The sequence below is a fragment of the Penicillium cataractarum genome, assembly GCF_028827025.1.
Source record: "Penicillium cataractarum strain IBT 29864 chromosome Unknown utg000001l, whole genome shotgun sequence".
In the NCBI taxonomy this organism is placed as follows: Eukaryota; Fungi; Ascomycota; class Eurotiomycetes; order Eurotiales; family Aspergillaceae; genus Penicillium; species Penicillium cataractarum.
This window is the reverse complement of record NW_026622737.1, coordinates 4,230,549-4,244,453: the sequence shown is the minus strand read 5'-3', so window position 1 is coordinate 4,244,453 and position 13,905 is coordinate 4,230,549. Positions and strand designations below refer to the sequence as shown.

At 47.7% G+C, this 13,905-nt stretch overlaps 7 protein-coding genes across 7 annotated transcripts; 2 read left to right on the top strand and 5 right to left on the bottom strand.

The window, feature by feature from the left end:
• Positions 1-502: 502 nt before the first annotated feature.
• On the top strand, positions 503-1,773 carry N7496_001472 (DUF3712 domain-containing protein; the record flags this gene model as incomplete). Its single annotated transcript, XM_056694403.1, has 5 exons — positions 503-672; positions 728-1,152; positions 1,218-1,232; positions 1,295-1,419; positions 1,477-1,773. The coding sequence occupies 5 exons, from the start codon at positions 503-505 to the stop codon at positions 1,771-1,773; spliced, it is 1,032 nt and encodes a 343-aa protein (XP_056561132.1).
• Positions 1,774-2,504: 731 nt separating this feature from the next.
• N7496_001471 (PARP-type zinc finger-containing protein) lies at positions 2,505-4,084 on the bottom strand (the record flags this gene model as incomplete). The annotated part of the gene is made up of 5 exons (XM_056694402.1): positions 2,505-3,170; positions 3,281-3,355; positions 3,439-3,619; positions 3,675-3,810; positions 4,069-4,084. 5 exons carry the CDS (start codon positions 4,082-4,084, stop codon positions 2,505-2,507), a joined length of 1,074 nt encoding a protein of 357 aa, XP_056561131.1.
• Positions 4,085-5,490: 1,406 nt separating this feature from the next.
• Positions 5,491-5,715, top strand: N7496_001470 (uncharacterized protein; the record flags this gene model as incomplete). Its single annotated transcript, XM_056694401.1, has 1 exon — positions 5,491-5,715. The coding sequence occupies one exon, from the start codon at positions 5,491-5,493 to the stop codon at positions 5,713-5,715; it is 225 nt and encodes a 74-aa protein (XP_056561130.1).
• An 863-nt stretch (positions 5,716-6,578) lies between these two features.
• N7496_001469 (uncharacterized protein) lies at positions 6,579-9,246 on the bottom strand (the record flags this gene model as incomplete). Its single annotated transcript, XM_056694400.1, has 2 exons — positions 6,579-6,701; positions 9,118-9,246. The coding sequence occupies 2 exons, from the start codon at positions 9,244-9,246 to the stop codon at positions 6,579-6,581; spliced, it is 252 nt and encodes an 83-aa protein (XP_056561129.1).
• A 419-nt stretch (positions 9,247-9,665) lies between these two features.
• N7496_001468 (RidA family protein) lies at positions 9,666-10,121 on the bottom strand (the record flags this gene model as incomplete). Its single annotated transcript, XM_056694399.1, has 1 exon — positions 9,666-10,121. The coding sequence occupies one exon, from the start codon at positions 10,119-10,121 to the stop codon at positions 9,666-9,668; it is 456 nt and encodes a 151-aa protein (XP_056561128.1).
• A 235-nt stretch (positions 10,122-10,356) lies between these two features.
• Positions 10,357-11,973, bottom strand: N7496_001467 (aldehyde dehydrogenase; the record flags this gene model as incomplete). The annotated part of the gene is made up of 2 exons (XM_056694398.1): positions 10,357-11,506; positions 11,567-11,973. 2 exons carry the CDS (start codon positions 11,971-11,973, stop codon positions 10,357-10,359), a joined length of 1,557 nt encoding a protein of 518 aa, XP_056561127.1.
• A 327-nt stretch (positions 11,974-12,300) lies between these two features.
• On the bottom strand, positions 12,301-13,568 carry N7496_001466 (amidohydrolase family protein; the record flags this gene model as incomplete). The annotated part of the gene is made up of 2 exons (XM_056694397.1): positions 12,301-12,766; positions 12,832-13,568. 2 exons carry the CDS (start codon positions 13,566-13,568, stop codon positions 12,301-12,303), a joined length of 1,203 nt encoding a protein of 400 aa, XP_056561126.1.
• Between the last annotated feature and the right edge of the window lie 337 nt (positions 13,569-13,905).

The following is a 13,905-nucleotide window of genomic DNA, read 5'->3' as shown; positions in this document are numbered from 1 at the left end:
AAATATGCGGTGATAGCAGTAGTTGAACTCCTTGTAACCAAATAGCCAACTACTTGAAACAAGGCTCTCTCGCGTGTCAATTGCCACTTTTGGGCCAAAGATCAACATTCGGCCATTTTCCCGTTCTGGTGCATTTTGACGCCGATCGATCTGCGGCTGCGTATTCGGAAGCCGAATACGCAGCCCTAAGCAACGATTTTGGGGGTTCACATGTGAAATGGATCTATGATTGACATCAACTAGCGCCCCCGCGGGGAATTGCGACCCTTGCCGATTGCGGATTCAAATAGCTGGAGTTCGCCCCAGAATCACGACCAGTCCAGTCGGGGGTTTTCCTCTCCTTTCCCCACAATTCAGACGTTTCACGAATTACGATGGGAAGGGTTATTTCGTTGTCTATGTTTCTAGCCTTCACTTGATCGAATATTGCCAACAGCTTTGCACGAGGTCTCGCAGCATCGAGGGACAAATTAACCAAAAATCAACAGTCCGCATTGAAAAGATGTCCAAATCCGACCTCGAAGATAGCTCCGGCTCTGATACGAATGTCGCGACCGAGGCACTAGCGAAAAAGCCTACAGTATGGCAACGATTCAAGACACATATGAAGAAATGGTGGTGGGTGTATTTGATAGCATTCTGCTGCATTGTTCTTGTAACTGTGCTTCCGCTGTAAGTTTCATGTCCCCAGCTGCAAGTTCGGAGTACCATTGCTAATGCCGATAAGTCTCTACGTGGGCATCCCTCATTTTGCCAACGACTATATCAACAAGTATCAATTCGACTATGACGGAATCGCGATTACCAACCCACGGCCAACTTCATTCCGCGTTAGCATGTCGAAGAAGATCAGTATGGGAGGTGGATTCAGTGGCAGCGGCCACTTGACGGCATTCAATGCAAGCATTCGAGTCCCGTCCAGCAACGAGGAATTCGCCCTGTTCCCGGTGCCCCAGATTGATTTTAAGAATGGCGCGGACATCAATATTGATCAAGACCTTGACTTGTCGTGTGTGGATTGTCTCTCCAAGTTGGCCGTTGCGGCCGCTACGAACGAAAGCTTTGGTGCGTTGGTTACGGGCGATCCGGACTTGAAGTTCGGTGCGCTTCCAACTGCTCACTTGAATATTCATAAGACGATGAATATGAATGGTAAGAGTGGACACTCCTTATACTCGTCATCTTGATTAGCGATGCTGATACTTCACGGTTCATAGGTTACAATGTCACCGGTGTGTGCTGACACCCTTCCGAGCTTCATCACATACATACATGTCCTAACCTTCTACCCCAGATTTCGTCAACTCACAAGGCGCATTCAACATCACAAGCCTGGAGCTCTTAAATCCAACAGTAGACGGATTTAACTTCAACGCCACACTCGCCCTCAGAAACCCGACCCCGTTTACCGTGGAGATGGTACGTAACTGGACTCTGAGCATGACAGGAAATATCAAGCCTTACTAACTTACCAAGGGCCATGTCACCTTCAACCTTAGCTTGGCCGGCTCAAATCTAGGATACGTGGATATACCAAACCTGACGCTCCAGCAGGAGAACACCACAGCCATCGTCCTCGGAAATGTCGACGAGTCGATGCTCATTCAGGAATTTGTATGGGGCGATGGTGATAGCGGCGACGTCACGATTGGTGTCAAAGGGCACAGTTGCGCCTATAATGGGGTGGAAATTCCGTACTTTGCTGCGGCTATTAAAGCTGTTGATGCCTCGGCTATCGTTGATCTGCTAAAATACGTTAAACTACTGACATAGATCGGAAGTGGGATGACGGTTTCGGAATGTGTTGATGGCAATAGATGTGGGCTACATAAAGTATAATCATGAATTACAGTCCAGTCGACGTATGTTCATAGAGCTGGATTATATTGTCGGTCGAGGAAAGAGAGTCGCACGCTCTTGCAGACTCGAGCCCAGGGATGGGAACACTTGAAATTGTATACACGAGAACCGTGGTACCAGTTGTATGGTACCAATTGTCAGAAACATTATAAGACGAAACGACAAACACCTTCCAGTTACAAGGCATGTACCTAGAAGTCAGGTGTCCATCGCACGTCTCCCTTCGTTGTCAATGGTTAGTATGAGATCGTATTCAACGCAAGCAAGCTTCATTTACCACTATGAGCAAAATTTACGAAGAGGAGGTCCGATCGGGTGGGAAATGTTCAGATTAAAATTGCAGTCCTCGGACGCGATATGACAGACTTCGAAATATTCATACATGATTGTCCATGGCACCATCTCTCACCAGTCATGGACTAAACGCGAAGAAACCACCCTTGAAAGAAAAGAAACAAATAACCGTTGAGACGTCTCATGGAGATCACCTTAGAGGACATTCCTCCCATGTGCATGAGAACTGAAAACATGCTTCAACATTCACTGTCGAAAACGTAGCATCGATCCACGATCATCCCGGTTGACGTAGGTACAGTACAAGCTTCGATCGATAGGACCGGTGACTCGTAGAATCCGGGAGGACTCTACTCCTTGGTGGCCTTCTTGCGGCCGCGCTTAGGCTTCTCAGCAACAGCTTCCTGCTCCTCGGTCTCGGGGGCAGCGCGCTTGCGGCCACGCTTGGGCTTCTCGGGGACAGCCTCTTGATCTTCAGTCTCCTTCTCGGGGACAGCCTTCTTGCGACCGCGCTTGGGCTTCTCAGGGGCAGCTTCCTGCTCCTCGGTCTCCTTCTCGACCACCGCAGCCTTCTTGCGGCCACGCTTGGGCTTCTCAGCAGTCTCATCCTGATCATCATCAACGGGAGCCTTGCGCTTGGTTCCCTTTGCAGCAGGCTTGGTCGATCCCTCAGCGGCATCGGCAGACTTGGCGGGACGACCGCGACGCTTAGCAGGCTGAGTCTCGGCATCAGCATCCTCCTTGGGAGCAGCCTTAGCACGAGGAGTTCGCTTGGCCTTGGCGTTGGCCTTTGCAGCAGACTCAGTAGTCTCATCCTCAGCGGACTCGTTGGTCGTGGTCTTCTTGGCACGAGTGCTTCTCTTGGCCTTGGCGGGCTTCTCATCCTCACCGGCCTTGTCGTTATCCGCCTTCTCATCATTGGCCGGCTTCTTGTTCTTGGCGCTGGAAGCCTTCTTCACTTCCTTGGCAGGCTTGATATCCTCAACATTGGCGGCGCCATCATTCTTAGGCTCATCCTTGACTTCCTTCGAGGTTTCAGGCTTGGCTTCCTCGCCCTCGCCATCGGCATCCTGTAGGTATGTCAGTTCAAGCCTTAGCAAATAACGAGTAATTGTGGATGACGAACAGCTTCCTTGGGGGCGGCCTTCTTCTTTCCGGCGCGACGGAAGCCACGCATACCAGGTCGGTTGCATTCAGGGTCCTAGTATTGGCCGTCAGTGGGATTGAATCATAACAAAGACATACTGTCAAAGGACTGTAGTCAAATGAATGGCAGGAACTTACACCCTTCCAGGCATCATCGGCGACATGTCCCTGAGTCAGAGCGTTGCGGATAGTCTCCTGGTACACCTCAGGCAGGTCCTCCCAGCCATCGATGAGGTCGAATTTCTCATCGCCAGTCACCTTGTCCTTCTCGAAGACATCTTTGACGATGTGAGAGAGAACAAGTGGAGTAGTACAACCCCTTGAAGTAATCAGCTATGTAATTTTTTGATATCTCAATGATAGAGAAAACTTACCAGTGGCGCCAGTTCCAGCTTTGGTAGTTCTCGGTTTCGACCCAGGTTCCGACTCGGATTTCACCCTTGGTGATCTTGATCTTCTGATCCTTGCATTCCTTGTTCGAACAACCAGCACGGTTGTTCGGAGAGGCCTCTGTAAAAAGAGTCAGATTTTTGTAATGATCAATGTATCAAAAGGTGGTATTGAGCATCCAGGCCAAGGACATGTGGTGCACGGGCCACCTGATGGACAGCTTGACCATCACGACTCCACATCGCGTGCATTGACGCGTCGAGAGCAGTGTTAATGAATCTGGGCATCAAGCAGTAAATGCACTTGCCCGCAGATGCCGGCAAGAAACATGAAGTGTCTCTTGGTACTGTTTAACAAGAACAAAGGGGAGAATCTTACCGATACGGTACGGCATCGTGAGCGGGGGTTGTGGTCAGAGGAGTTTGCAAACGCAAAAGGTTAAGAGGGGAGAAAAGGGGTGCAGAGAGCACCAGAATATTCTGGTTGATTGCAGTTTACAATGGTAAGAGGTTGGTGTTGAGGGAAAAGGGTTGGGTGGGAAAGGAAAAGAGTTGAGTGGGAGGGAGAGAACAAGAGGAGGTGGCGTCGCGGTAGAAATACCAAGGGCAGCGAAGGAAGACAAGCCCAAGGCAGCACAACCTACAATCGGGGCCTTGGAGTCCACTGAAATTTTTACCAGAAACAGGCAAAAGAACTTCAGCCTAGTTTTTCCAAAATCTTCAAAATAACTTCCAGACCTTGCGAGGCAAATTAGAAGCTAACAGGCTATTCTAGGCCGCACCCTTCCTGCGACTTTGAACCGGGAGCCTCGAAGGCCTCGAAAACTCCTCCCCGATTTATAATTCTACCTACATGTCAACTTGTGTAGCTTTGTCCATTTTCACAATGATAGCGATTTGAATTCCCCTGTTACTACGCAACATATTCGCATTTCATATTATCGAAAAGGTGGTCATAAAGCTAGATAGGTCAAGCCTCTGTCATGGCGGTAGAAGCATCTGTAAGCTATAAGAACAGGATCAAATACATGACACTGCAAGAGAATTTCGTGACACTACTAATATAATTGGGTGCTCCCCAAGAAAATCAGCGCCTTGAACTGTGTGTCAAAGTACTGATCAATCTGCGTGGGGGGAACCACCACTTCCCAAGGATCGTTGGGTGGTAGAGACGCGCACTGAACGTACGTCTCATTCCGGCCTAAGTGTTTAGGCAGAGCCTCTATTTACTACGTTCCAGTGGTTGAAGGATGCCGTTTACTTAGAACATAAGTATGTATGGCCCTGCGAAAAGCTCTCGTAACAGACATGAAGCCACTTTCTTGTGGATACACTCGACTTCAGACCAGTTTCCCTTTCTAGATAGGTAGCACTGGCTAGCTTGAAATTAGCCACAAACCAACCATATAATCAGAGTATAGTAGTGGAATGAGAAAGGTATACGTAGGAAACATTGGTAGAAATAAAAGATGAGAAAAAAGATAAGATCAATTTAGTTTAGCATCACCTCATTTCGGTCGCCAGTGATGATGATGACACGAATTCCGACACTCTTCTCCTCGCCCCAGCTCCTCACAACTCCCAGACTCTCGCTGTCTCATCCCCAACAGCGGTATTTTTCTTTTTCTGCTCATCTAGTGTCCCGACCACCTCTAGTTATGTCGGTCAATAGGAGGCTGGGCTACTTCGTTTCTGTGTTGAGCTCGAAGCTCGCTGGAAAAGGCACCGGTCCCTACTAGACCCGAGCACGCTGGATTGTCCAACCGAGCATGTGGCTGTAGTCTAATGCGCCATACAGCCCATGAAGCAGAAATATATGGGCATGTTCAGCTGCCTGTTGGGTCAATGGCGAGATCACGTTCAAGTTGAGTTGGTCATTGCTGGTTTTGAGGGCTTCCTCATAGGCAAGGTCAACCTCTGCGCATTCTTTGACCACTTTGGTGGTATCAACTTGGGCTTGTCCGTCTACGTTTCACATAATGACGAATTCGTTCCAATCAATATGGCTCAACTCCGGGCTGACTAGGAATCGCCTATGGCACAGCTTCCCCCCCTCCGACACAATTTTTCGTGTTGCAGCATTCCTACATCGAGTAAGTGAGAAGCGACGTGGCCTCTTAAATGCTGCAAAGGACCTCAAAAGGGTGAATCCGGGTAACTCACGAACCCGGATTGGGAAAAGGCACAAGGTTTATTTGACGCCCTCTCTCCAGAACTAGAGGGAGCCTTCTCACTAATATCAAACGATATAGCCTACCAAAAAGTCCGACGGCTACCGGACAATCGAGGTATACACAATCCACGAGTTTCCCCAGTGTCCTCGAAAAGCCCCCAGTGTCCCCGAGAAGTCCTTACAGAGGTGGCATTCAATGCCCACCGAAATCGAGTTCACGGGGACCACTCTAGGGTACTCAAGTCGATAAAAGGAGTGGTTAAGCCGCGGGAAAAGCGCTATTCGACATGGCACCGGGGGTGGAATCCGCCATCAAACTTACAACTCGTTTTCTGTGTAAGGAGTGTCCGGAGTTGAATCCAACTCTTTCTTTTGGCAGGTGGGCCATGCATACTTATGTTATAAGTAAACGACATCCTTCGACCACCGGAACGTAGTAAATAGAGGCTCTGCCTAAACACTTAGGCCGGAATGAGACCATCTGCAGCAAGGGTATCTCTGGCAAAATTACGAAGTTCACGAAAGAGTAAAGGCAGAACGTCGCTAGCATTTTGACCTCCTCCACAAAGTTCGCCTCGTCGAATGTCAAGTGGCTGGGAATGGTTACCCGCTGGCTCCGGGAAAATGATCTCTCTCTGGTCAAGTTTCGGTATTCCCTGTCGGTCATTTCGGTAGACTTCGACAATTCCATCCACGTGTAAATTTGCGTGTTTTGTTCATTTCACGATAATAACAACCTTGATATCCCCATCGCCACCGATAGGCAACCGCCTCATATCATCGAAAAGGTCATTATAAGATTCGTTGAATCCAGCCTCTACTATGAGGGCGGGATGCCTCTAATGAGGGACATAGATATAAGCATCTGGCTGCTTTAGAAAACTGGAATATAGACCGTGGGTGAAAGTAAGTACTGGAAAGATTAGTTACAGTGCCGCCCGCTATTGCCTTCCATATCCGAAAACACAGAGTTGCTGTTTGAAACTCTGATCACATAATACGCTAAACCTAATGTGGATTTTGCGTAAATTACCGGTTTTGAATATACATACATAGCAACGACCCGGATTTTGTACCTATTCGTATGGATACAGACCCTGGACCCTGGACGGCTAGCGGGCTTCGTGCAACCCAAGTAAACTCAGCGACCATTAGCAATCTGCTAACTTCCCTCCTCCATCCCTCACTTTCTTCATTATGGAGGGTTGGCGCTGTCCTGGGTGTCCTACGGTGCAAGGAAGACCTTTGATGGAGCTTGAATAAGCCTCGTGTTTCCCCCCTAATCCTCTCTCTCTACAAGGATGTACCTCCTTCCTGTTCTGAACAATGAGGCTATATATAAATCGAGTTATGAAGAGGAGTGTTAACAATCCTCAAGAAACAGTCGTGAAATAATCTGACTTGTTTCCTTTCTCCTACCTGATTGACGGACTTCTACCCTGATTTGTAGTATCTTCTCACAAGTTGTTTCCCGAACCACAACTTAACACAAACTTTCCTAATAGTAGTGGCTTTTTCTTCCTGGGAGCAATGTATAAGGTATAGTATTATATTATACATAGCCGCTGTGCTCCTCAGACCCGGGGAGCTATCTTTTTACAGGAGCAATATCGTCTCGCGTTTTACCTTAAACATCTGCACAATATAGCACCGAGACAATGGAACTCTCCTCAACGCTACAATTACCTCAAAATAAACGATAGTTGTCATTATCTAGCTTCTGTGTCGGGAATAGAAAGACGCCATTTCAAACACTAGTTATATAAAGTGCTGATCCTGTCATAGGGTTCCCATATTTGAAGTGCTAGTTACTAGTTTAGGACCCACATAACCCCACATTCACAACAAGATGGCGTAGACTATGAACTGATTAGTCCGTATTTAGTTATTAATTGAATCAACTAACTGTTTAATCATTGATAACATCATTGGTCATTACGTGCCAAGTCTTCCCTAAAGCAATTTATTGTGCGCCTTTGTATAGGTTTATCAAGTGGCTAAACTAGCTCTGTTATGCTTAATAAAGGGGATTTTCCCTCTCTAAACACTTGCCTAGTCTTACAGAAAACTATAAAAGCTCACATCTATCAACATTGGAAGCCACTGAGGTTACAGTTAATGTTAACGACCCTAATTCATCCAGTATGCATTTCCCTCTAACCACCCTCTTTTCGTCCGTGCTCTTTGCCATTCTGGTTTCATCCCAGGTTGTCTCTCTCGACAAAACTGTCGAAATGTGTCACGGCGGCCTTGGTATCCCATCGGCGGCGCCCGGTGGTTTCTCCAATGTCGATTGTAATGAGGAGAGCGTAAAGGAAGCCGCACAACTTATACAAGTTCCCGGGGCAGAGATTTCGGGGGTCACCAGCCAGGTGGTGGCCGGTGAGAAGTTGGTCTTCTTCGTGGTGAGTGTATTACGTGGCAGTTATGACCAACAGTATACCAGTATTACTAATATGAAATAAATAGGTTCAGGATGAAGTGGCTTATAGAATCCCTATTTTGAGATATCTGGACGGTACTGTGAAGGTTTTAGAAGATGAAATCTGCCGTGTGAGTGATAATCTTCAATTTTGTTCCCGCGTAGATTGATGTTCCTTCTACGATATAGTGCTAACAGAGGTGTTAACTATAGGATGTAAGTGATTACTGTTATTTAGGTTTATATTATTCTGATGTACTAACGAAAAGGAAAGGGTGCTTCGCCATCTGAAACTGTGCGAAATTGTCTCTCTTAAAGTCCGCCTTTAACTATGTGAGATATGGTGCCACCGATTCAATGCCCTCTTTTCCGTGATGTCGATTTGTCCGCCTTGATATTGGGCATCCCTTTTCTTGTAAGGGTTTCTGTCATGGGAGAGAAGGGAAGGCAGCTTTCAACGAGAAGATATTTCCTGGGTGTACGTACAATACTTTTTAATCAATCTGTTCTTGAGGGAGAGAAGCTGGCAGGTTGCCGACAGTCGCTTAATTTGCTGCGTTTTGTATAAATCCTTCTATTCGTTCAGGCTTTCAGAGACTGGTATCCATACGAATAGGTACCAAATCCGGTATCGTTGGTTTGTATATTCAAAAATGGTAATTTACGCAAAATTCATCTTAGGTTTAGCGTACCATGTGATTAGGACTGTAAGATATGGAAGGCAATATCGGGCGGCACTGTAAGTTCACGATGGAGGAAGGATATGATAACCGAACTTGTATTATATGAGACCCGGAGAAGTTTATTCTCGGAATGATTTATAATTCCATTACCGTACCACCCTGACTTTGTATCTGCGAGCCATGTAATGACGCAAATATGAGTCCAAGTCTGTATGGTTGAGAGTCGTAGTGTATTTGAATCGTATGAAAGCTGAAAATGACAAGGGAGAGTCTCGGCATTTTGCCAAACGAAAGTCTCCCAGCCCTGGGGGATGTCCTTGATCACTAGCTCTTGAAATCACTGAGCTTGGTTTAATACTTCCACAATGGCTTCCTGAAACTGAGATTCAAGCTAGAACTGATTCGCGGATATCACAGTCCTTGGTGGATCCGTTTGACAAAGAGAAATCGATAACATCGTGAAGGCGCGAAAGAAATTTATGGAGAGATAGGTGTAAAGGAGAAAGAAAATCTAGGATAGAGAGAAGATCGTATGAGACTATGAGCCAACTATAGTCCCGCTGTCTCAAGAAGTCTAAGAACGGTGAGCGTGTTCCGCAAGTGAAGCGTCAATGATGCCTTACTATGTCGAAGACTACGTATTATTATTATTAACTCAGGCAGTAGCAGCAGCCTCGCCCTAATTTTATACTACTATATCACTTATAGTACACAGTGCATTTAATCTCCACCAAAATCTCCTCCCGTGGTAAGGCCCTCACTTCCACCGTCGTTCTCGCAGGCGCAGTATTACGATCGGGCCAAATGCGATTCCACTCCTCATTCATCCCCTTGTAATCATCCTTCATATTTGTCAAAAACACCGTTGCATCGGCCACATCATGAATGCTCGCTTTGCCTTCCGAAGCACCTTGGATGATGGCGTCGATATTGGATAACACGGCAGCGGTTTGTTCTCGGATGTCGAGGGTAATTGTGCCGTCTTCTGAAAGTGTAGCTCCGACAAAAGTCCCATCACCGCGGCGGGATGAAGTCCCAGAGACGTAGATATATGACCCATGGCCATCGGGCGAGGTTATTGTCCGGGCGTGGGGGTAATTGGCAAGTCCCTGGGCGTGGGTTGCAGGACGGAAGTAGGGTGTGCTTTGGGACATGATGGTGGGTTGGGGGGTGTCAATAGCAATGACTGGACAATGTTTGATGAAGGGCGATCAACTTAGATGATAAAAAAGATAGTCAATTGTTCATCTACTATGAATGAATTCTATTCCATATGATTTATCTTGCACAGATCGTAGGTCTCCACCGGATGTATCCGACCGGCCCGATATCCGAGGCAATTGGGGCCAGGCCGGAACCGACCCGCAACGTCATCCGAGAAAGAGCTGCTTATCGAACATGAAGAGTTCGCAAATTGGTAAACACATCGCGGCTTTGGGACCCTCCCTCACGGCCAATGCCAGATGCTTTCATTCCCCCAAATGCCGTGCCAAGTTCACGTACCAGCCAACAATTGACCCATACCAATCCAGCATCGATTCTCTCTCCGACTCGGCGCATCCGGGAGAGGTCCTTGGTCATGAGAATGCTTGCCAGACCGTTCGGGTTGTCATTTGCCAGTTCAATGGCCTCTTCCTCCGTATCAAAAGGAGAGACTGTAACGACCGGTCCAAAGATTTCTTCCCGCATAATGCGACTGTCGGTCCGTACGTTACTCAACACGGTTGGAGTGATCCAGAAACCCTGCTGGGCCACTACCGATGGAACTTCTCCAGTGAGAAATTCGGCGCCCTCCTCCTTGGCTAGTTTGAGATAGGATGATATCTTGGTATAATGCTCCCGGGAGACCACCGGCCCAATAGTCTCTCCGCAGCGGTAGTTCTTCTGGACATAATCCGCCAACTTCGACAGGAAATTCTCGTAGATGGCGCGGTGGACGTAGATCCGAGAGCCGCAGAGGCATATCTGTCCGCTATTTTCAAATGCAGCCTGAGCAGCTAGTGGTACAGCCTCAGCCAGATCAACATCGTCGAATATCAATGTAGGATTCTTCCCACCCAGTTCCAGTGACAGATGCTTGCCAATATCAGCCACAGTATCCTGTCTAATGCGGATTCCCGTAGCCGTGCCACCAGTAAAGGAGACTCCTCGAACACGAGGAGACTTGACGAGAGCTGAGCCTGTGCCAGGTCCGTCTCCAAAGATAATGTTCATCACGCCAGGCGGGAGTTTCGCTTGTCGGAAGACCTCTCCAAGCACTTGCTTTCGAATTAGTCGTCTATCGGAATATTGTTGTACGAAGAGAAATAACTCACAGAATGCAGTCATGCTAGTCACTTCACTGGGCTTTGCCACCCCAGTGCATCCGAATGCAATGCAAGGAGCAATCTTCCATGTCAGGAGGTAAAGCGGCATGTTCCAAGGCGAGATTAGAGCGAAAACACCCACCGGCGACCGGTGCTCATAAGTCATGGTGGACACCGGGCCGTCAACATAGCGAACTGCACCTTCTTCATGGAGAATGTAGGTTGCAAAGTATCTAATGGTATATCAGCATCCCAGGCAGGCTCTGTTTACTTTCTAGCCAAAACTTGCATACCGGAAATTAGAAATCGCGCGGTCAACCTCCACACGGGCACGACTAATAGTCTTCCCCTGATCAATACTCTCCCAAACAGCAAATAATTCTTTCTTCTCACTCAAGATACCGGCGATCCGGAGGAGAACTTCTGAACGCTCTTGTCGCGAGGTTCGCGACCATGTCGGGAACGCCCGTGAGGCGGCATCCACAGCATGATCGACGTCGGATAGCGCACTGCGAGGGACCTGTGCCAATAATTCGCCAGTTCGAGGGTTGAATGAGTCGATCCAGTGGCTGGGCTCTGAATGATCTGAATAATTATTTTCAATGTAGTTTTGGAGGCGGATTGGTCTGGCGAGGCTGGTTAGGTATGCGTCGGCTCGTTCCGTAGTGTCGAGTTCCCAAAGCGAAGAAATGAGGTTCATCTTTAGATGGGAGTATAATAGAAATTGAAAATTGAAATCTTTTTTCAGCTATTACTGTCTATATCATGACATTGTTCGAATATGGGCTAAAGTCCCCGTTATAATGTACAAGATAATGCATGGTGGTCGTTCCGACGCGCGAGTCCTCATCCGCCCCGGAGAGGCATCCGATTTGACCATTGCTTGTGCTCTTTGGCCCACCAGTAACGAGGACGAGGTCAAGGTCAAATTACGGGTATTTTTCTGTCAATATAGTCGGATATGAATGAGGTAATTGAGCTACAATTGTTTTCAAGACCAAGTTCAATGGGTGACTAACTAGATTCCCTAAATCTTATGCTCCTGGTACATATCCCCCAATCCTAGAAATTCAATCGCATTACCCGCAAGCATGCGTGCCCTCGTCTCGCTGGAAAATAACTCGCCCACCTTTGCATCACTACTTAACATCTCACCTGGATTAGGCATTTCGCCAAGCGGGAAAGGGTAGTCGCTCCCCATAACAATCCTGTTCGGGCCGATCTTCTTGCAAATAAGCTGCAGTAGATCCGGATCATGTACCAAGCTATCAATCCAAATATTGTGCTGGTGTGACTCGAGATAGTTCTGTGGAGATACACCTTCAGAACGATGGGCTACCAGGTCTGGTCGACAATCGTAGCCGTGCTGGATTCGCCCCAGAAGCGGCAAGTATGCACCGCCAGCGTGTGCAAAGCAGAAGCGTAGTTTTGGGTGTCGTACCAAAACGCCGGATGAAAGAATGGTGTGGATCGAGAGTGCAGTCTCACTTGGCCTGGTATAATTTCTCACGTTAGATTATTTTGTATTATTTCATGTGCGTCCCAGTGCGTTACTCACATTCCAATTAGCCATGCAGACCAGTAGTTGCCCCATCGGCTCTTGTTTTCCCGTTCTAACTCATAGCCCAAAGGGTGTACAAAGATAGGCATGTCCAGTTCTTCGCATGCAGCCCAAAAGAGATCGAATTTGGGGTCATCGAGAGAGCAACCATTAATCTCGGTCCCGATTTCAACACCCTTCAGCCCTAGCTCAGACTTTGCTCGTCGAAGTTCAGCCACCGAACTAGAGACATCTTGCAGTGGAACCGTAGCAAGTCCAACAAATCTTTGTGGGTTATCTCGGCAGACTGACGCGATATGATCGTTCAAGTAACGGGCCAATGCCGCAGCGGGTTCGATCGGTTTGTCGTATGAAAAAAGGATAGGTACGGTACTGATGACCTGGACATCTACCCCCGTGGCATCCATTTCTTTCATACGGACGACAGGGTCAAAACAGTTTGGCTCTACCGTCCTGAAGAACTTCTCTCCAACGTACATATCGACTTTGTTTAATTCCGCGCCAGTCAGATCAGAAACTCCACCAGTAGAGACATAATGTGACCGAAGTGTCATCCAGCCTTCTCCATTCTCTTCTGTTGACCCGTATAACTTGGAGAAGTCGGGTAAATTTGGCGGCATAATATGCGTGTGCATATCAATTCGGAAAGGCGCAGTGGCGCTGCGAGGCTCGTTGGATTTGGCCCATCGTTGCTGGCCAGAGTTGCAAGAGCAACAGCTCGAGTTGATAGTCATTGTGTTGATCGCTTTCAAATTCTTGAACACGGTGAAGTTAAAGACAAGTTCGTAAATTATATAGATCGGGGTAAGTTGCCGTCACTTTTGGATGGGTGGGGGTGCCTTTCACCAATCACGCTTTTATGACCTAGTAGCCACTCAACACAAGCTGTTTTGAAATTCAATGCCAGCGTCGGGTGGCCTCTTCGTGTCCTTTACTTTCGTCAATTGCACAGAGTAAATTGTAGTAGTCTCGGATCTATCCGGTGGTTCAATCGGATGCCGTTGCGGGTCGGCTACATCCATGCCAAGACTATGTCTGGGGAGGGGGATGACAACAGCTGGATAAAGCATG